We start from the raw sequence: 23,302 nt of genomic DNA, 5'->3' as shown, positions 1-23,302 counted from the left end.
GGCTATAAGTGTCATAACCTCATGTCAAACCTGCCCCAACATCGAGTAATGCTCCACACTGGCAGCGGAGCCTGGTGATATTGCCCCTTTTTAGTTTAGAATGGCCAAAAGGATTTCATTGATCTCTTCGCAAATCTTTTGAAAGTAAACCTAACATTTAAAAATTACACATTGTGTGTATTTTGAATGTTGAAAACCAAAATTTACATATGAGATCGTGACTAAAATGTCACTTTTAAAACATAAACTAAGCTAGAAGCTGCATTGTCTGCAATAATATATGTAAATCCCTAAATACAGTCTGTTTTATTTCCCATCTCTCTTTTATCAAAAAATACCATACACTTTTGCTCATCTTTCTCATGGAAATGAGTCACATTTGTCGGAACTCATGCACCTCCCAGTGAGTCAGCTGTGCGAATTTTTCTGTTGTGTTGAACTGAAGCAACAACGGTTTATTTAATTAAAAAAACGATGAGCAAATAATAAAATGAACCAATACTTGAATGGATTCTTCAATAGGTAAAGTTGTCGCAAATCGTGACACTTAAATAAAAACTAAAACATCTTAGTCTGGCGCAGTTGTTAAAACAGTTTTTTTTTAAATGGACCTAGGTTTGTCTCCAAGACTGGAATCCAGGAATTACTGCTGGCAATATCAGTGAATGAATGCTTAATGCATTTCAATGACATTCCTTTGGCTACTATTTTAACAGAGGCATTAAACCATTTACAATAAATAGGCTAGGGCCTGTATTACAATAACAGACAGAAGAATGTCATAGGAATGTGTTCAGTGTTCAATCCCAAATATCACCAACAGTAATCTCTCAGCTCATTACGTTATGATAAAATCTGACGTATATGTTAATTGTGGTTTTCCAAAGATCTATTTATGTGAAACAAAGTGGACTCTATTAATGCACTGTAGGGGGAAAAACCAAGAAATGGAAAGACCTGAGTGAACAGAAATACCATTGGGTTCAAACACATAATTCCCTGAAAGTGCGAGTGCAAGTAGATAAAATCATAAAAAAGGTCAATAGATTTTGGGGTTTTATAAATTGGAGCATAGGGTATAAGAAGTAATGAAGCATTTATGCAAACCGCTGGTTAGGGCATATTAAAGCCATAGAGAGCATATAGCGTAGGTTCACCAGGATGATGCCAGTGATGGGAAAATATTGACATGAGGAAAGACTTGACATACTGGGACTATTTCCACTTTAGGAAAAAAAGACTAAGAGGAGATTTAATAAAGACTTTAAAAATTATGAAGGGCTTTGATAGAGTTAATAGGGAAAGACTGGTGTCCAATTATCAATTTAAAATGACCACTAAGAGTGTGAGGAGAGAGGTTAGGAGATAATTCTTTACACAGAAAGTTGATGGAACATGGAATGATTTGGCAAGGTTGAGGCATCTTTTAAGGTTTAAGGGAAAGTTTGATAAATATTTGGAGCAGAGGAATATACAAGGCTATAAGCAGAGAGCAATGCAGTGGAATTAGCTATGGATGACCCAGCACAGACACAATTGGCAGAAGGGCCTTCTTTTATGCTGTAAACTTATATGGTCCTCTTCAATGTTCCCGTGAATTCTTTTTGGGTGCGTGGTCCATTCAAAATACCGGGCATACGCAATTTTTTGCATTGAAAAGCTGGTGAGCCGACTGTTTCGAAAGACCCAGAGAGCCGTGCGGCTGTACAGCTTACAGGAATTATTGGTCCTATTTTGTTTACACTACTGCAAACTAAGCTTTACATCAGAGGTAAATAGAAATGTTGGCTCAATTGGCTTAATTTGTTTGTGGCAATGGAACGGCTAACTGCTAGAGACCAAGCTAATGGCGCTAAGGTAGAAATTGGTATGCGTTACGCTCATTATCTGGGTGTAAAATGGGCACAAAGCACACCAATTTAGCAACAGTATGGCCTGTGCCCAATCTGTGTGGGCGTTGGTCCCACTGCTAAATTCGTGAGGTCTTTGAATATGTTAATTAGGCCTGTTAAAGGACCTCTTTGACAAATTGGTCACCGCTGAATGGGCCAACCCCGCTCAGGATTCTTCAGTGGCCCCCACGGCTGCCAAGGAAAGTTTTGCTGAAAAATGTTGCTCCAGTGATAATGAAACCAAATGAAACAAAAATGTTCATGCCTCCAAATAGATCACATTCTTACAATGCATTCCCCCATAACTTAATTAAACCCCTGGAGAAAGTCTGTATAAAAGATGTTCCACATTTCTTAACCAGCTCTATTTACTCTGTCCAAAGTGGAAGTACACACAATTGTTTCCCACATTACAACACTGACTACACTCCAAAAGTACTTAATTGTCCATAAAGCGCTTTGAGTCGTCCGGTGGTCGTGAAAGGCGCAATATAAATGCAAGTCTTTCTTTTCTTACCATTAATCACATTCAGATTATCCAGTACCCTATTATTTTAATTACTTTAATCACTATTAATATATCAGATAAATTAATTTTCTTGGTTTTGAAAAAAAAAATATTTTCAAATTTTCAGGACAGGTAGGCGTTGAGGTTGTAGAAAAGCCCCTCATTCAGCGGCTATTGAAGCATACAACACCAATGTATTATTAGCTCCATCTGCACAGTAGTTAAGTTCAGGAGCAGATTAACCTGCATTTTCTTATTACATTTTGATACACTTCTCTGTGTACGATGACCTTATAATTTAAGTCAGTTAAGACTCTAAATTGTTATGCTACACCCCAATGGTAGGTAAGAACTGGGTGGTAGAATAAGTAAGAGAGATAAAGAATATTGTAAAAGCCCAAGCACTCCCTATGACTGGGCCCCATTCAGAAGCAGCAAGCGTATGATGAGTGTAGTGGTTTTGAATATCGCCCTTAGATCCCATGCTGTTTTGAGGCAGGCCTGGAACATGGCAACTCTCTTTTACAGACACAGAGCCTCTTCACTCTCAATTTAACCCTACATCTGATGAACCCATTACTCCAAACTTGATTTCATGGAACAAGGAGTGGATATAGTTACAAATGATCAATGACAATCCTTGAACTGAAGCAGCAAGGCATGAACGATTTACACATTTTGCTCCACTTGCTCAAGCAGAAGATCTGCCAGCATATTTAATGCATAAGCGCTTCAACAATTTAAGAAGAAAAAAAAATGAACGGCTCAAGCTACGTTCTTTAAAGTAGCGAAGAATTACTTGATTGCGTGCCTACTGCCCATTTATTTATTAGCAGTCTGCAAACCCCCCTCAGACTGCACAAAGCTACAGAGCCCAGGTGCTGAACAGAGGCTGCAGCGAGGGGCGTTTGAATTTTCTTTATGGTTGTGCAAATATATTACCCTAAGTAATGTATTTTTTCTCTTCTTCATTTTCTCGGGGATAAAGCCATGTTCCATTAGGTGCACTGAGCAACACAAATAAAAATCAACATCGTGTTCCACGACTGCAGTGCTGTAAACCCTGCAGGCTGGGCCTGTCAATTTAATGGGATCACTGGAAAGCAAAGCAGCTGTGAAAGATTGCTTTAAGTACAGCAATCGTGCGCTTGTCATTCCATTCAGTGGTTAATATATTTTAAAAATCCAAATTCGGATAGGCATCAATATTTAAGAAAAATGACTGCTTAACCATTTCTCGTCAGCACCCGAGGGACAATAAATGTGACGGCGAACAGATAAACAAAAAGTCACAGCAGCTGTTGGCTTAATTTTGTCTGAGGAAGAGTGATCAGGATGACATATATCGGTGTTTAGACAGCTACTTGAAAGCTTGTTATTGGTAAACCAGGGCTGTTGCAAGTCAATCCCAAAACACCTGAAAAGAGATTCAAAAGCGAAGCCATGTATTTAAAAAAAAATAATATTGCTGACAGATTCACAAATTGTTATACTTTGTATATAAAATTAATGAGAATTAAAGGTAGCTAATCAGATCTGTTTATGCCTATTGTGAATTGTAAACAAAATATTTAAAAAATTAAATTGAAACTGTAATGTGTGTTACAAATATAATATTGGTAATTTGAAAGTTAATTATACTCAATTTTTTAAATGTTTAAATGCAACTTCATCATAAGTGCTTAAATAATCACCAAAAACATTATGACTGCAAAAGCTACAGAGGCTAATTTCTGGATGGACACAATAGTACAATTCAGTACGCTTGCAGTTCAGTTGCATCTCCATAAAGGTCAGTGGGATATGTCAGGCAGTTTGCTGGATCATCTATGGCAATTGTAATTATTATACACATCTGCTCCCCTGGGCTGGAAATCACTTTATTAAAAAAAACAACAGGGCTAATGCAAGTTTGAGAACAATGCAAGTTATGTTTCAGCAAGGGTTGCTTCAACTCATCTGTGATAAATGAGAAGATAAGGCAATCAGTGCACACCACGACACTGTGTGCAGTTAGTTAGGCACACTTCAAATCTATTCAGGTGTACTTGGAAAGCTTCATGATTCCTACAGTTGGGGCTCAGTACACACACACACATATATATATATATATATATATATATACACTTGATGGTGACCACTCGTCATCTCGAAGTTGCTCTTGACAGAGCTGCTTCAGGTCACATATAGATGCTTAGAGTTAGGCCCAGTTTTGAAAGCAGGGTAGGTTCTGATTTAGAGTTTAGGCTGGTGTCTGCAGCTGTGGGTCAGAATGGATGTAAGGTCCTTGTTTTTTTTTGTTAATGCTGTTTTTCTGCAGTTCCATTGCTCGACAAGTGCCTGCAGAATTCCATCACACCTCTGCGTGGACCTGTCTGGGTCTCCAAGGGGGAAGGGTTCATCCCGTCAGGAGCTAAGACATACATCCAGGGAGTCCTGTGCGCCATAAACCAAAAGCTGACGCCTGCAAGGAATTACAGTAAGCAGGTGAGATACGACACTTTTAAAGAACACTTTTCAGTTGTGTTTTTTTATAGTTATAGACAGTGATTGGCACTTATGTCATTAAATAAATGTGACATGTATTACATGTGTTCCAGTACCCAGTGGAGGCCAGAATACTTTCACTGTGATCTCTGAGCCAACAATAATGATGCTAATTGTATCTGTCTTTCAGTGTAAGATGCCATGTGCCTAATCTTTCTGCGACACACTGTGAAATGTTACAGCAATTCACACACTCGGGAATGCTGTGAATGCAAATATTTCATTCTCGAAAAATGACAGACCACCCCCCCCCCCTTTCTGTCATGGCCACAGAGGGTTTTTTTTAAGCTACAGCAGAAGTACAACTCTTCAAAAAGATTAATTTTTTTTAAAAAAGCAACATTCTGTGATTCAATCAGTGAGTTAACCCACTTTAAATAACATAAGTGAACAAAACTGTTTTGAAAATAAATTAAAGCAAGAATAAACAGTTAACAGTTGCTGTTGGGTTAGGGTGAAGTAGTATGAAGGGCGATATTCTAAAACCGAATAATCAAACTAGACCATTCAAAAATGTACTTATTGGTAGTTTAGGCTACATACATGCGAACAATCTGTTTTTGAAGTTGCTGTGGGGATTCTAAATGCAAATTGATATTTAAAAAACAGTTGCTTTGATTTCACCGTGAATCAGGCGCAGTTAAATTGTTGACAAGTCAAATGGACTCCCTGTCTGTTTAAGTCAACAATTGAGATTTAAATGCGTACAATTCCACCTTCCCCCCCCCCCTTCTTTATTACTTATAAAATGAAGTTTAGAAAACTGTTAACACTTTCAGCCACTCTGGGTAGTAGCATCTAATTAGCATTCCCATTACATGGTTGTTTTGGTGGCGGGGATGGTGCAGCTGGAATGCTATTGTGCCCCACTCCTCTGTTTGGGGACAAACACTGCTGGGGTAGGAACGTGTGAAAAAGCCACACCATAGCGACTGAAAGAGGGAGGCAGTGTTTTCTGTAGGCTTCAAGCTGGGTAGCTGTCATTCACTGCCTCTGCACAGCTAAACAGCTCCCAAAAAAAGAGAGAAGACAGAACCACCTTTCAATTTAAAGTCTATTCCTGCTTTTTTTTTCTTAATTTAGCATTTTATTTCTTTGCCTACATTCTCTTAGAATCAATCAAATAAAAAAACCCGCCAAGCAACACATTTTTTTTTGCTGCTCGAAAACCGGTTTGAATTTGCGGGATTCCAATTTATAAAAGTACTCGGTGAAATGTACAACTGTTACTTGATTGTTGAATAGACACAGAGCTCATTGGTTATAGTGGGAATGAGCCCCTTGAGCACTGTAATATGCCAGCTTCTCTGCAGGAGTATAATCCAACAGGTTCTGCCCATTCAACAGCTTGGAGAGCTTGATATGTCATCAAGGACGGTGCTAGAAAGCTTACATTTTTTCTAAAATGTCAATTAAAAGTGTGCATTTATTACTTTTTGTTCTTCAGTATTTCAAGCGAGGAAGCAGAATGTAATTTACTAAATCTGGGTGATGCCACGTGTCATCTTTTATTTCTAATCTTCTCTTTACTCCTTCACAATTATCCTTAATTTTCTTAATCTCGTTCACTTAACACATTGGCTACCTCTAGCTACAAAAAGCACTGCATACGATGCTCAATGATACGTTTGAGGATTTCTTTTCTTGTTTTTGCAATACCACCCCATCTGCAGTACAGCCTCCTTCTTTCAGTTTGACTGCTCAGGCACGGCAGTGACAGAAATGTCGGGGTCGGTACATTATGCACAAAATTTTTCTCAATTGATTTTTTAAAAATCTCACTGCCTTAAAATATTTATTAATCAGCATTTGCTTCAGGCGCTCTCCCCCCGCCCCAATCCTGTGAGTGCTACGGAGCTAATGACACAAAGACGAGAAATAGCAACGAAAGCCTACATAGAAGGCAATCCATTATAAATGGGCTCTCGTGGTATAATTGGGTCTGACATTGGAAAGTGCCATTGGTGCTGGACCCTGTGTCTAGGAGCAGCAATGGGCAATTTAAGCGTGAATTATTATGGAGCGTCCAAGGTAGTCAGAGCTTCCCTTGTTACCAAAGTTGGGAAGGTTCTAATTATTCTCTGAACACCAGTCTAACTGCTAAAGGAATGTGGTGAATCGCACTGAATTAATGTTTCCTGGTTCTTTTATAAAACGATTTTCATTTTGGAACTGCTAGGAACTTGATGGCACTACACATAAAATGTGACAGAATTGATGTATACTGTGATAGGTCATTAATGTGACATAGTGCAGTTTAGATTATCTGCAGAAACACAATACATTTTAAACACTGGGCCCATCTCCATACATAAAATGGACATAGAAAAAGGGTTTTAACATCTGGTTGATGAAAATTGAATGTGAATATCAAAATGGAGAGTGATTGTGTCGGGATGGTATTCATTCTAGTTTATCCAAGCATTGGAATCATTCCAAATATTTCCATGTTATTATCTATGAATCAATCTTATATATCATTAAATATAGATATTTTTAATACTACAATATATATTATACATAAAATGTACATATATATCATTTTAAATATAAGATTTTAATACATTAATCGATACTGTTTTGTTTATATATGAATATATAATATTTATATATAAATGCTATGCATTGGGTCAAGTTCACTATGGCTGAGATATGTTAAACATCTTATTGCATACGTAAATTTTTCACCTACTTCCATCATTTAGTACAGTCAGAGTTTTAAAAGTTTTTATCTGGGAGATATTTGCACATCAATTTTACTATGTATTTTTTTGTCTTGAATGAATACAAACTGTGTAACTCAGACGTGAAGTGGTCAAATGGAGTTTAGATGCTGAAAAAGGGAGTTAGGATAAACTTCAGTAGAAAGATATAAATCCAATGGAGGGAATTTTTTTTAACTCTTCCTTTTTTTGTATTACACTGCCAGCATAACTGCAACCAACATGTGGCATAGTTTTAAACATTAAAATGTAACTGGCATTCAGAAACAGAGAAGCCTAGTTTTCTCTACCAATAGAATTGCTGCCTGCTTCAGGAATCCTTGCAGGTATATTCCAGGTTAGGCTTGTAAAATGGTTGATAAAAGGCTCCCGAGGTATGGGACGTGGTCCATGTTGTCGAGGGCCGCGCTGTGAATCTTGATGACTGGGGGGCAGTGCTGTGCAGCGAGGACAGGATAGTGGAGGACCTTTGTCTTACGGATGTTAAGCGCAAAGCCCATTGATGCGGAGATTCAGCATCGCCTTCAATGCGCCAGTGCAGCCTTTGGCCGCCTGAGGAAAAGACTGTTCGAAGACCAGGCCCTCAAATCTATCACCAAGCTCATGGTCTACAGGGCTGTAGTAATACCCACCCTCCTGTATGGATCAGAGGCATGGACGATGTACAGAAGACACCTCAAGTCGCTGGAGATATATCACCAATGATGTCTCCGCAAGATCCTGCAAATCCCCTGGGAGGACAGGCGCACCAACATCAGTGTCCTCGCCCAGGCTAACATCCCCAGCATCGAAGCACTGACCACACTCGATCAGCCTCACTGGGCAGGCCACATAGTTCGCATGCCAGACCCGAGGCTCCCTAAGCAATTGCTCTATGCGGAGCTCCTTCACGGCAAATGAGCCAAAAGGTGGGTAGCGGAAACATTACAAGGACACCCGTAAAGCCTCCCTGGTAAAGTGCGACATCACCACTAACACCTGGGAGTCCCTGGCCGAAGACCACCCTAGGTGGAGGGGGTGCATCCAGGAGGGCGTTGAGCGCCACGAGCATGAAGAGACAGCGGAAGGAGCATGCAGCAAATCAGTTCCACCCCCCCCTTCCCCTGATGAATGTCTGTCCCACCTGTGACCGGGTCTGTGGCTCTCACATTAGACTGTTCAGCCACCAAAGGACTCACTTTAGAAGTGGAAGCAGGTCTTCCTCGATTCCGAGGGACTGCCTATGATGATGATGATGTAAAATGGTATTTGTGAGTTTTACTTAATTATATGTGAGTGGTTTCTAGGGAGGGGGGGAAGTGAAACTTTGCCATGTAAGAGATTGAAATTATCAGACAGCTGTCCTGCATATTGGAATAGTCACAGCCATTTGTCCATTCTCTGCTCATTTACTGTTCTTAGGTGATGCAGCACACTCTGACTTCAATGTCAAGTTGATTGCTGAATGTAAACAGTGTTGTGTTGCCCTCCCAGCAGGCTGTCCGACTACACGTTATAACATGAAAATATTCAGTTAATTTTCACAAATAAACTTATTGTGAGCATTACCCTGGAGTATTTCTTCAATACTACTGCCACAAGAACATTTTAATATGGAAATCATACACGATAGCTGTGTCGGTAAATGCCTGTGGAAATGTGGGTGCGGGACTGAGCCATGCAAACTAGGTTTGTTCACGGTCTGCCTTTCTCAGCTTTTCTCAGACAAGGGAAAGGTAGAGCGATACAATCACCCTCAATGCCCCTGAGTGAGGAAGAGGAGAAAGAAGCCAGTATTTACGCTCTGACTCACTATCCAATGATTTCTGATGGAAAAACCGATTGACCGAACGTCCCAAAGCACTCTACATCAATGAAGTAATTTTTGAAGTGTAGTCACTGACGTAATGTCGGAAATGCAGCAGCTAATTTGCACAAGGCAAGCTCCCACAAACAACAATGTGATAATGACCAGATAATCTACTTTTAGTGATGTTGATTGAAGGATAAATATTGGCCAGAACACCGGGGATAACTCCCCTGCTCTTCTTTGAAATAGTGCCATGGACCTTTTACGTCCACCTGAGAAAGCAGACAGGACCTCAGTTTAATGTCTCATCTGAAAGATGGCACCTCCGACTGTGCAGCACTCCCTCAGAAGGCAAATGCATGTGGACATTGGCTGCTGACTAAAATTGTCTTGGCTGCATGTGGTGGAATAGTCTGCCAACACGCAAATCACACATGAAAAATGGTTACTGGGGTGAAGCACCACAGGAATTCTGAAACTGTTGACCAGCATGAGCCTGTGGTTCTAGACAAGGAAGGGAATTGGGAAGAAGCATTTGACATCGTTATAAAGGGCTAGAATTTCCTAACAGCCCGCTAGCACCCAATTGCCGCCCAAAAAACTGTTAAGATTCCCAAGGCTATTGCCGGCAAAAACTCCCCCCCCCCCACCAAAAAAAAATCCGCCAGGCGAAAAACATGGACGTTGCACCCCTCAATCTGGGCGAAAAAGTGGAATTGAGGGTCGATTGGGCAGTTCCTAAAGAAAATGGCGATAAATTAAAAAAATTACAAAAAATTTACCCCGAGGCTGCGGGTTGGGCTTAGCAGCAAAAAAACACTAAAAATAATTTTTCAAAAAACATCGCATAAAAAAAAAATCAACAATATTTCTCAAGACCCTTTTAAACTAATCCATCACAACAGAATTTTAAAATAATGAGTAAAAAAAAAACAATTACTAATCTTTTTCTTGAAGAGCTACTCACCTACCGCCCAGCTCCGCTGATCCTCATGGACGTTTTTTTTCATACTTACGGGTCACCACTGAGCCAAATATCGCGCCAGGGCGATTTCAGGATGGTGCACGGCGGCGGTCCACTCCCCAGTGATACCCCGAAACCGCTGGCGTAACTCAGGTAGGGAATTTTTCGTTCACCTGATTATCGTCCACAATGGCCAATAGCGCCCAGAAACCAGAAGCCATTGGAAATTCTAGCTCAATATTCATAGTTTATCAGAAGAATAATACCAATTAAGAAAGATACTATGCTTTTTATGTCTACTACTATTTATGACGATACTCTTCACCTACATAGCATGAGTGACTGTACTTTAAAGAAATTCATTGTGTGTGAAGTGCTCGGAGACATTTTTTAGAGACATGATTAGGTACGATATGAATTCAAGTTTTTGCTTCCAGCTACATGAAAAAAGCAGGACTTTAGTTTGTAAACTGAAAAGGTCTTTCAGTATGCGAAGGGTTGAATAGGTTCAACAGGTACGACTCAATAAGATAATTGTAGACTAACTCATTGGCTGTAAAGCGCTTTGGGACATCCGGTGATCGTGAAAGGCGCTATAGAAATGCAAGTCTTTCGTTTCTTTTACTTTCTAACTGCAGGTAACAACATTTTTAAAAAGCAAGCTGAAATACTTTGCACATCATAAAACTACCTTTGTATTTTGCCCAAGGAAACTTCTTTGTTTAAAGTGTTGTGATTATTGTATTGTCAGCCTCTTGACTGTTTGGGATAATGGTTCATTGAAGTATGTTTGACGATGTGTGTGCAAGAATCATTTCTGAAGCAATCAACCAAATAATATTTGTTTATGAATTTTATTCATGGGGGTTGAATTTCCACAGGGCTTCTCCCGATTGTCCTGTAACTTTCGTGGGAGATCTGTGGAAATCCCAGAAAAAGAACGTAAACAAACAAACCCTTGTGGGAATTCAACCGCATATTATTTTGACTTGGCAGTTATTCACCCCACAGACTCCAATGACTTTTGAAGGCATGTCAGTTGAAGTTATGTGCTTAAGTCCTGGACTGGGGTTTAGACGACACAACCTTCGGACTCCGAGTTGAGAGCACTACCAACTGTGCCAAACTGAGAATTGTTGATGTTACATTTTCGTATTATCTCACGGTATAATTTTCAAGTAAAACATTTTGCAATCCAATTAATTCCATTATTTGAATGGTAATTGAACATCAAGTTTTAAAAAATGTGTTTTCGGAATGACAAAGTTACATTTATTGCCCATCCTTAGTTGCCCTGAGAAGATGGTAGTGGGGTTTCTCCTTGAACTGCTGGTTGTGTTTGGTGCTCCCAAAGGTAGTGTTAGGTAAGGAATTCCAGGACTTTGACCCAACAGTGATGAAAGAATACCGATATATGTCTAAGGCAGGATGTCGTGTGACTTGAAGATGAAGGTGCTAGTAAAATGTTATTGCTCTTGTCCTTCTTGGGATTAGAGGTCATGCAGTATGGAAGGTGCTGTTGCTGGTTAATAAATATACTAAAACATTAATTACTGGAAATAAATTCTGAAAAATGTTGAAGTTCAGCACAACAGAACTTATCATTTTCAGGATTTGGGCATTGCTGGCAAGGCCAGCACTTATTGCTCTGAGATGGTGATGGGCTGCCTTCTTGAACTGCTGCAGTCTTCATAGCAGTGGCTTTCTTGGCCACTTCAGAGGGCAGTAAGAGTCAACCATGTCGATGTGGGGCTGGAGTCACATATATACCAGACCGGATAAGGATGAGGAGGTTTCCTTCCCTAAAGGGCATTAGTGAACCAGTTGAGATTTTAAGACAGTGGTCACTTTTTATTGATACCAACTTTTTTTTTTAAATCCAGTTTTTATTTTAAGCTGAATTCAAATTCTCATGCTGCCATGGTGAAAATTTAATTCATGCTCTCTGGATTACTAGTTCAGTAACATAACAATCATACTACTGTATTGATGGGTCATTATGTTATATGTAAATTTACCATTGACAGAAGCTGTTATGAGTTAGCTTACCAGAATAGATTGTTAAGAAAGGAGAACATGCCAATATGAGAAGCCAACCAAACCACTAAACAACACCTCCAACTCCCTGCCCACACACCCCCTCCACTCCCTTGCCCCCCCCTCCCCCGCAATCCTTTGGTTGTAGTTCTGCCCCTGTTTTGTTCAGTTTTCAGTTTTGGACACCGAACATCAGCAAGGACATATTGGCCTCAGATATGTGTCAATGAATGAGTTCTCCCAAATGGATGTAGCAAGACTCCATTTCATGTGTGGGAAGGTGTAGGGGAGGAGCTAGAGTACAAACCTCAGAGGAACTAATCATTCTAGCATAGCTTGGTTCTTAACTGCTTTTAGTTCAGATTCTGGGAGACCAGCATCTGTGAGCCAGCTCCCATCATTCACACCATTCAGTTTGCTTCCCTTATCCTGGGTGCAAAACTGTAGATTTTGTGGATACACAAGTCTGCTGCTCGCACATAGTAGCGTAAATATTGGCAGCTCATGGACATTGGACTCCCAGCATCTGGATTAAAACAGCACCAATGTAAAAGCAGCTTTTATCATTTTAATCAGCTTTCTTGCTCCTTCTCTTTGGATGAGAGTTATACCCCTGCAACACATTCTCACTATTCCTGACTAAAACATACATGCAGTGAACGGGTAACAAAAAAAAACTTTCGTAAAGACATCGGCTGTCCAAGAACTTCCCCCAAATTAAGGAAAGATACGTGGATGATACAAGTGCAGACAGATTCACAAATTGCTCTAACTTTCAGCAGAAAGTCAATTGAATTTGCTTGTGAAATTGAATAAGATAAATGACCATTCTAAAGGTGTCATGGTAACAAGTCCACAACAGGAAGACTCCTCCAGCAAAGGATCATAAGCCAACCCACACAGACTCATTCTTGAAAGTTTGATAGCCAGCTACAACCTGAAAAACAGTAAAGGAGCCACTGTCAGCTGTCCGATAGATAGAGCTGAGAAACTGCACTTAAATCAAAATTGGCTAAATGACAGGAAACAGAGTAGTTGTGAATGATTGTTTTTCTGATAGGAGGAAGGTATACAGTAGTGTTCCCCAGGGGGCGGTTCTAGGACCACTGCTTTTCTTGATATATTTTAATGACTTGGATGTGGGTGTACAGGGCATGCTTTCAAAATTTGCAGATGACACAAAACTTGGAAGTATAGTGAGGAGGTTAGTAATAGACTTCAAGAGGACATAGACAGGGTGGTGTAATAGGCGGACACTTAGCAATGAAATATAATGCAGAAAAGTGCAAAGTGATACATTTTGGTAGAAAAAATGAGAAGAGGAAGCATAAACTAAAGGGTGAAATCCTAAAGGAGGTGCATGAATAGAGAGACCGAGGGGAGATGTGCACAAATCATTGAAGGTGGCAGGGCTGGTTGAGTAAGCAGTTAAAAAAAGTTTACGGGATCATGGGCTTCATGAATATAGGTATAGAGTACAAAAGCGTAGAAATTATGATGAACCTATATAAAACACTGGTTCAGCCTCAACTGGAGTATTGTGTCCAATTCTGGGCAATTCTGGGCATTGCACTTTAGGAAGGATATGAAGGCCTTAGCAAGGATGCAGATTTACGAGAATGATTCCACTGATGAGGGACTTCAGAGATAGATTGGATTCACTGGAGAAGCTGAAGTTGTTTTCCTTAGAGCACAGAAGATTAAGAGGAGATTTGATAGAGGTGTTCAAAATCATGACGAAACTGGACAGATTAGGTAGAGAGAAACGATTCCCATTGATAGAAGGGTCGTGAACCAGAGATCACAGATTCAAGGTGACAGATTCAAAGAATCAAAGGCGATATAAGAAAAATCTTTTTTTACGCAGCGAGTGGTTAGGATTTGGGATGCACGGCCTGAAAGGGTGGTGGAGGAAGACTCAATCATGGCTTTCAAAAGGGAATTGGATAAGTACCCGAAGGGGAAAAAAAATTGCAGGGCTACGGGAAAATGGTGGGGGAGTGGGATTAGCTGAAGTGCTCTTGCAGAGAGCCGGCACGGGCTTGATGGGCTGAATGGACTCCTTCTGGACTGTAACCATTCTATGATTCTATGAGAGTATGTCATAGCAAGGACAAGGGGACTCACTCAGAACAATAGTTTGGCAAGTGTAATAGTAAGAAGTGAAAGATTTAACCTTGCACACCCTATGTAATGCATCCTTGGTACACAGTTTGGTCAGTCATCCACATTTGCTGATTTTACACTGCATTTATATTGCAGTTACTGGCAGTGGCAGAGCCACTGAGGTAAGGGGGGGGTGTAGTCAGGGGGTCATGACCTCCCAATCACTTTAAGATCAGCCATATCGGTAAAATAATGGGCCTGATGGCTTGCATCCTAGGGTCTTAAAAGAAGTGGCTACGGAGAGAGTGGATGCTTTGGTTGTAATCTACCAAAATTCCGTGGATTTTGGATAGTCCCAGCGGATTGGAAAACCGCAAATGTAACGCCCCTATTTAAAAAAGGACGCAGACAGAAAGCAGGAATCTATAGACCAATTAGCCTAACATCTGTCGTTGGGAAAATACTGGAGTCCATTATTAAGGAAGCAGTAGCAGGACATTTGGAAAGGCATAATACAGGCAAGCAGAGTCAACATGGTTTTATGAAAGGGAAATCATGTTTGACAAATTTGCTGGAGTTCTTTGAGGATGTAACGAGCAGGATAGATAAGGGGGAACCAGTGGATGTGGTGCATTTGGATTTCCAGAAGGCATTCGATAAAATGTCACATAAATATTGTACAAGATAAAAGTTCACAGGTTTGGGGGTAATATCTTAGTTTAGATAGCGGATTGGCTAACTAACATAAAACAGAGAGTCGGGATAAATAGGTAATTTTCCGGTTGGCAAACAGTAACTAGTGGGGTGCCACAGGGATTGGTGCTGGGGCCTTAACTATTTACAATTTATATGAATGACTTGGATGAAGGGACTGAGTGTAATGTAGCCAAGTTTGCTGATGATACAAAGATGGGTGGGAAAGCAAGTTGTAAGGAGGACACAAAAAATCTGCAAAGGGATATAGATAGACAGGCTAAGTGAATGGGCAAACATTTGACAGATGGAATATAATGTGGGAAAGTGTGAGGTTATCCACTTTGGCAGGAAAAATAAAAAAGCTAATTGTAATTTATCTCCATTTAAATAATAAAGTGCTGCAGTACAGAGGGACCTGGGGGTCCATGTGCATGAAACACAAAAAGTTAGAAGGTAATCAGGAAGGCAAATAGAATGTTGGCCTTTATTGCAAAGGGGATGAACTATAAAAGCAGAGAAGTCCTGCTGCAACTGTACAGAGTATTGATGAGGCCACATCTAGATAGTTTTGGTTTCCTTATTTAAGGAAGGATATATTTGTATTGGAGGCAGTTCAGAGAAGGTTCACGAGGTTTGTATCCTGAGATGAAGGGGTTGATTTATGAGGAAAGGTTGAATAGGTTGGGCCTATACTCATTGGAGTTTAGAAGAATGAGAGGTGATCCCTTATTGAAACATATAAGATACTGAGGGGGCTAGATGCAGAGAGGATGTTTTCCCTCGCGGGGGAATCTAGAACTAAGGGCCATAGTTTCAGAATAAGGGGTCGCCCATTTAAAACTAAGATGAGGAGGAATTTCTTCCCTCAGAGGGTTGTAAATCTGTGGAATTCTCTGCCCCAGAGAGCTCTGGAGGCTGGGTCATTGAATATATTTAAGGTGGAGATAGACAGTTTTTTGAGCGATAAGGGAATAAAGGGTTATGGCGAGCGGGCAGGGAAGTGGAGCTGAGCCTAAGATCAGATCAGCCATGATCTTATTGAATGGCGGAGCAGTCTCGAGGGGCCAAATGGCCTACTTCTGCTCCTATTTCTTATGTTCTTATGTTCTTATTTGTAGCATGATTCGGCCAAAACAGACTGCAAATAATTTACTCCCTTAACATATAAAGTCCCGATTGCGATCGCGTTGCCGTTTTGAAGCTAAGGTGGGCAGGAATGCAACATTGGAGAATGTTGTTGTGGTTGTGCTTGTGCCAAGTTGGCCAAATCTGGACTTCGACCCATTCCCCCCTTTAACCCTTTGATCTTAGCCCACGCCTGTTTTGTTCAGCATTGGGCATCTAGCCTCATGAAAGATATTTTGGCCTTGGAATGGGTTCAATGCAGGTTCACCAGAATTATACCAGGGATTAAAGGTTAAATTATGAGGATAGCTTGCATATTGGAAATGGTGGCATAGTGGTTATGTTACTGGACAAGCAATCCTGAGGCTGAGACTAATGATCCAGAAGCATGAGTTCAAATCCCACCATGATAGCTTGGGAATTTGAATTCAGTTAATTAAATAATGATGGAATAAAAAAAAACTAGTATGAATAATGATGACAATGAAACTACTGGATTGTTGTAAGAACCCATCTGGTTCACTCATGTCCTTTAGGGGAGGAAATCTGCTGTCCTTACTTGGTCTGGCCTATATCTGACTCCAGACCCACAGCAATGTGGTTGACTCATGTGGCCTAGTAAACCACTCAGTTATTAAAAAACACTACAAAGAACAATGGTTCAAGGTGGGTGCTCATCACCACCCTCTTAAAGGCAATTATTGGTGGGCAATAAATGCTGGCCTTGCCAGTGATGCCCACATCCCATGATTGGGATAAATAAAATAAAAACTTGGCTTTGAATTCCCTTGAGTTGGAAAGGTGAGGGGTGATCTAATTGAGATATTTAAAATGACCAAGGGATTCAGATACAGAGAAGCTATTTTGTCTAGTGGGGAATCCAGAGGGCATAAACTTAAAATTAGAGCTAGGTCATTTAGGCATGAGTTGAGGAATCACTTTTTCACACAAAGGGTAGTGGAAATCTGGAACTCGCTCCCCTTAAAGGCTTTGGATGATGGGACCATTGCACTAGGGAGAAGTGATGTAAGTGGAAGTCTCTGACTGCTTCGGCAGCCAATATGCACACAGCAAGCTCCCACAAACAACAGCGTGATAATGATCATTAGTGATGTTGATTGAGGGGTAAAAATTGTCTTGGATTGCCACCAGGGATAACTCCGCTGCTCTTCTTTGAAATAGTGCCATTGGATCTTTTACATCCACCTGAAAGGTCTCAGTTTAATGTCTCATCCAAAAGACAGCACCTCCAACAGTGCAGCACTCCTTCAGTACTGCACTGAAGTATCAGCCTAGATTTTTGTGCTTAATTCTCTGGAGTGGGACTTGAAACCACAACGTTCTGACTCAGAGGCGAAGGTGCTACCCACTGAACCATTTCAGAGAGCAGTTAAGAATCAACCACACTGGTGTAGGTCTGGAGTCACATATAGGCCAAGAACGGATAGGGACGGCAGATTTCCTTCCCTGAAGGACATTAGTGAACCAGATGGGTTTTTACGACAATCCGGTAGTTTCATGGTCACCATTGCTGACATTGATAATGTATGCACCTGTGAGTATGCTCACAGGTTTATAGAGCTGTTGCATTGTGAGGCTTAGCCAATCACGTGATGTTCACAAGACTCAATAAAACCCAGTCAGTTGGGTCTAGGTTATCCACGATGAGGTATGAAGTTGTGAGTCTAGTGGATGAACTGGTAATGTGTAGTGTGATTATTAAACCTTTGTTAATAAACCAACTAGTTCTTAATAGCAATGGGTTGCTATGAATTCTTAAGCAAAGAACCCATGAAGCAAATACATTACAGAAATAGATTTCAATCCAGCAGACTGATGGGATGGAGGCCTCTTGTGTTGGATGGATGTAAGGACCCGATGTGAAATGAGCTTTGGCACCTTCAACCCAATTCCTTGTGGGCATGGGCCACAGTACAAAAGGACCCAATTTGACACTTAGAAAGGCTACAGGACGGACAGTGTAGGAAATAGAAACTGTCACACTGGTGTAAGGCGATTCTGAGTAGGGACTGGCGCATTGTTGTGACATGATGGCGCTAATGAACAAAATGTTGAATCATTGTGGGTGGAGATTAGAGATAGTAAGGGGAAAAAGTCACGAGTGGGCGTAGTTTATAGGCCCCCAAATAATAACTTCACGGTGGGGCGGACAATAATCAAAGGAATAATGGAGGCATGTGAAAAAGGAATGGCAGTAATCATGGGGGATTTTAACCTACATATCGATTGGTCAAATCAAATTGCACGGGGTAGCCTTGAGGAGGAATTCATAGAATGTATACGGGATTGTTTCTTAGAACAGTATGTTACAGAACCTACAAGGGAGCAAGCTATCTTAGATCTGGTCCTGTGTAATGAGACGGGAATAATAAACGATCTCCTCGTAAAAGATCCTCTTGGAATGAGTGATCACAGTATGGTTGAATTTGTAATACAGATTGAGGGTGAGGAAGTAGTGTCTCAAACGAGCGTACTATGCTTAAACAAAGGGGACTACAGTAGGATGAGGGCAGAGTTGGCTAAAGTAGACTGGGAACACAGACTAAACGGTGGCACAATTGAGGAACAGTGGAGGACTTTTAAGGAGCTCTTTCATAGTGCTCAACAAAAATATATTCCAGTGAAAAAGAAGGGCGGTAAGAGAAGGGATAACCAGCCGTGGATAACCAAGGAAATAAAGGAGAGTATCAAATTAAAAATCAATGCGTATAAGTGGCCAAGGTTAGTGGGAAACTAGAAGATTGGGAAAATTTTAAACGACAGCAAAGAATGACTAAGAAAGCGATAAAGAAAAGGAAAGATAGATTACGAAATTAAATTGTGCAAAACATAAAAACAGATAGTACAAGCTTTTACCAATATATAAAACGGAAGAGAGTGACTAAAGTAAATTTTGGTCCCTTAGAAGATGAGAAGGGGGATTTAATAATGGGAAATGTGGAAATGGCTGAAACCTTAAACAATTATTTTGCTTCGGTCTTCACAGTGGAAGACACAAAAACCATGCCAAAAATTGCTGTTCACGGGAATGTGGGAAGGGAGGACCTTGAGACAATCACTATCACTCGGGGGATAGTGCTGGACAGGCTAATGGGACTCAAGGTAGACAAGTCCCCTGGTCCTGATGAAATGCATCCCAGGATATTAAAAGAGATGGCGGAAGTTATAGCAGATGCATTCGTTATAATCTACCAAAATTCTCTGGACTCTGGGCAGGAACCAGCGGATTGGAAAGCAGCTAATGTAATGCCTCTGTTTAAAAAAGGGGGCAGACAAAAGGAAGATAACTATAGGCCGGTTAGTTTAACATCTGTAGAGGGGAAAATGCTTGAAGCTATCATTAAGGAAGAAATAGTGAGACATCAAGATAGGAATAGTGCAATCAAGCAGACGCAACATGGATTCATGAAGGGGAAATCATGTTTAACTAATTTACTGGAATTCATTGAGGATATAACGAGCATGGTGGATAGAGGTGTGCCGATGGATGTGGTGTATTTAGATTTCTAAAAGGCATTCGATAAGGTGCCACACAAAAGGTTACTGCAGAGGATAAAGGTATGCGGAGTCAGTGGAAATGTATTAGCATGGATAGAGAATTGGCTGGCTAACAGAAAGCAGAGAGTCGGGATAAATGGGTCCTTTTCGGGTTGGAAATCGGTGGTTAGTGGTGTGCCACAGGGATCGGTGCTGGGACCACAACTGTTTACAATATACATAGATGACCTGTAAGAGGGGACAGAGTGTAGTGTAACAAAATTTGCAGATGACACAAAGATTAGTGGGAAAGCGGTTTGTGTAGAGGACACAGAGAGGCTGCAAAGAGATTCAGATAGGTTAAGCGAATGGGCTAAGGTTTGGCAGATGGAATACAATGTCGGAAAATGTGAGGTCATCCACCTTGGGAAAAAAAAACAGTAAAAGGGAATATTATTTGAATGGGGAGAAATTACAACATGTTGCGGTGCAGAGGGACCTGGGGGTCCTTGTGCATGAATCCCAAAAAGTTAGTTTGCAGATGCAGCAGGTAATCAGGAAGGCGAATGGAATGTTGGCCTTCATTGCGAGAGGGATGGAGTACAAAAGCTGGGAGGTCCTGCTGCAACTGTACAGGGTATTGGTGAGGCCGCACCTGGAGTACTGCGTGCAGTTTTGGTCACCTTACTTAAGGAAGGATATACTCGCTTTGGAGGGGGTACAGAGACGATTCACTAGGCTGATTCCAGAGATGAGGGGGTTACCTTATGATGATAGATTGAGTAGACTGGGTCTTTACTCGTTGGAGTTTAGAAGGATGAGGGGTGATCTTATCGAAACATTTAAAATAATGAAAGGGATAGACAAGATAGAGGCAGAGAGATTGTTTCCACTGGTCGGGGAGACTAGAACTAGAGGGCACAGCCTCAAAATACGGGGTAGCCAATTTAAAATTGAGTTGAGAAGGAATTTCTTCTCCCAGAGGATTGTGAATCTGTGGAACTCTCTGCCCAAGGAAGCAGTTGAGGCTAGCTCATTGAATGTATTCAAATCACAGATAGATCGATTTTTAACCAATAAGAGAATTAAGGGTTATGGGGAGCGGGCGGGTAAGTGGAGCTGAGTCCACGGCCAGATCAGCCGTGATCTTGTTGAATGGCGGAGCAGGCTCGAGGGGTTCCTGTTCCGGATTCTTATGTTCTTATGAGCTTTACTTTGCTATATCTGACTCCAAAATGGAAGGTGCTCCATTCCATAGCATTATTGCTATCACCCAGATAGACATAGGGAAAGAATCACACGGCAGTCAATTCATCATCCATTATGGATCAGTTAAATGTTGCTTTATTGTACGCGGCAGGGTGTGAAATTCAACTTCTGCACCAGCCAGTTAGGTCTAGATCATCCACGATGAGGTATACGGTTGTGAGCCTAGTGGATGAATTGGAAATGTGTAGTTTGATTTTTAAATCTTTGTTAATAAACCAACTAATTCTTAATAACAATGTGTTTTCAATGAATTCTTAAGCAAAGAACCCATGAAACAAATACATTACAATATTAGGTTTTCATTCCAGATTTATTTAACTGAATTTAAGTTCCCCAGTTTCCATGGTGGGATTTGAACTCCTGTATTGAATCATTTGTCCAGGCCTCTGGATTACTAGCCCGGTAACTTAACTACTCTGCTACCGTACCCTTATGGGTGAAGTATTCATGGCGTATGCTCTGCCTGTTTGTACTTGAAAATTGCATCAGGGTCGTATTGACATTTTGGGATCCCGATTTGCACACGTCATCCATTTCATGGTCCCTACCAAAATGGCGGTGAGCACAGAGTGGTAAGTGCTCCACTGCAATTTTCACTCTGTTACTGTCTCATGTGGTAAAAGATAAAAATTGGCAAAAATTTCTGTAGTACTTTCTCTATCACACTTTTCCTGTCCGCATGGTTATAAAACAGTGCATCATCTGACTCAACGCAAGTATCGCCATGAGAAATCTACTAATATAGCTCGATAATGAATGGAATAAAAATAAGGTGGGTTCTGTAACGGACGGACGATTATTACCCATAAGGTGGTGAAGATGAAAATCTGCCCCGAAGTTGGTAATAACCCATTAATTGGGTTATTACCAAAACTTCATAACATTTTCTGGAAGTGCTTGACTCCATTTGGTACTATCGGCCTCTTTTTTCTATGTTCAATACACACCTCTTACCTCCAATAAATGGGGAAAGCAGTCCCAGAATTTAAATATATATCTCTAATTGGCATTGTAAAATGCAATAAATTCTTGTAACAGTCCTATACATGTTCAAAACTTTAATGATTCCTCCGGCAAAGGGTGCTCTCATTGCTCGTTCGGCAAAGCAATTTATGCATTGTTATCAGACCAAACATTTCACAGCTCCAATGTTTACTCATTAACATTATCATTTAAACTTCTGATCTGCTTCTGCAGTTCTGTGCGTATTTCTCTGCACTGCACATTATTTTCCTGCCCCTGATAGGCAACCTGCTACAATGCCTCTGCCGATGGCAATTGATCACTAGGAGCTGCATGCAGTGGCCCAGGTTGTCGGTCACTCTTGCCTAATCTTGCTTTTCTCCTTATTGGTTCCCTCTCCTGCAGACTGTAAGTGGGAAATCATTGGTGGGGTCCCTGAACCCAAGGGGTGTGGCGAGAAGATCCCGGGCTCCGTAAGGTCATCAGATTTCTGTCAAGTCTACCATCAGATTTCTGAATTTGTTCACACACAAGCATATTATTTCGGTTGGTGTGCATTAATAAAACAATGCTTTCTGCAATGATAGCACTACGTTCCTTTGCATAGCGGGCACTGGCTGTGAAATTAGGCTCTTCTGCAGCGGTAAAAAAAAATAGCGGCTGCCTCGCTTCAGGCGCGTCTCGCGCCGGCCACCATTTTGGGCAGATCGGTAGCGCGGCTGTAGCCTGCAGTTGCAAGAAAAATGATGTCAATCAGCATGCAATCCTGATTTGATGTATGACCTACTATTTTGGACATCGCTGGTCAAATGTATGCCCTCTCCGAAGCACGCACTGCTGAACGTGCATTCAGCTGCATAACTAACTGCACCAACGTCAGTGTCCTCGATCAGGCCAACATCCCCAGCATCGAAGCACTGACCACACTCAACCAGCTCCGTTGGGTGGGCCACATTATTCACATGCCTGACACAAGATTCCCAAAGTAAACGCTCTACGCTGAACTACATGGCAAGCGAGCCCCAGGTGGACAGAGGAAACGTTTCAAGGACACCCTCAAAGCCTCCTTGATAAAATGCAACATCCCCACCGATACCTGGGAGTCCCTGGCCAAAGACCGCCCTAAGTGGAGGAAGAGCATCCGGGAGGGCGCTGAGAACCTCGAGTCTCGTCGCCGAGAGCATG

At 41.1% G+C, this 23,302-nt stretch overlaps 1 protein-coding gene across 7 annotated transcripts in view; it reads left to right on the top strand.

Annotated features, from left to right (window-relative positions):
• The window catches only part of LOC139280046 (doublecortin domain-containing protein 1-like), a 761,217-nt gene that overhangs the window by 118,760 nt on the left and 619,155 nt on the right, over nucleotides 1–23,302 (top strand). For all 7 annotated transcript variants that reach the window (XM_070899504.1, XM_070899503.1, XM_070899506.1 and 4 more), the window contains one exon: nucleotides 4,721–4,887. In XM_070899504.1, coding sequence (XP_070755605.1) covers nucleotides 4,721–4,887 — 167 coding nt within the window. The remainder of the gene's footprint in view (nucleotides 1–4,720; nucleotides 4,888–23,302) is intronic.

This window comes from Pristiophorus japonicus, chromosome 14, assembly GCF_044704955.1.
Source record: "Pristiophorus japonicus isolate sPriJap1 chromosome 14, sPriJap1.hap1, whole genome shotgun sequence".
NCBI lineage: Eukaryota > Metazoa > Chordata > Chondrichthyes > Pristiophoridae > Pristiophorus > Pristiophorus japonicus.
The sequence above is the reverse complement of the archived record's forward strand: the minus strand, read 5'-3'. Positions and strand labels throughout refer to the sequence as shown.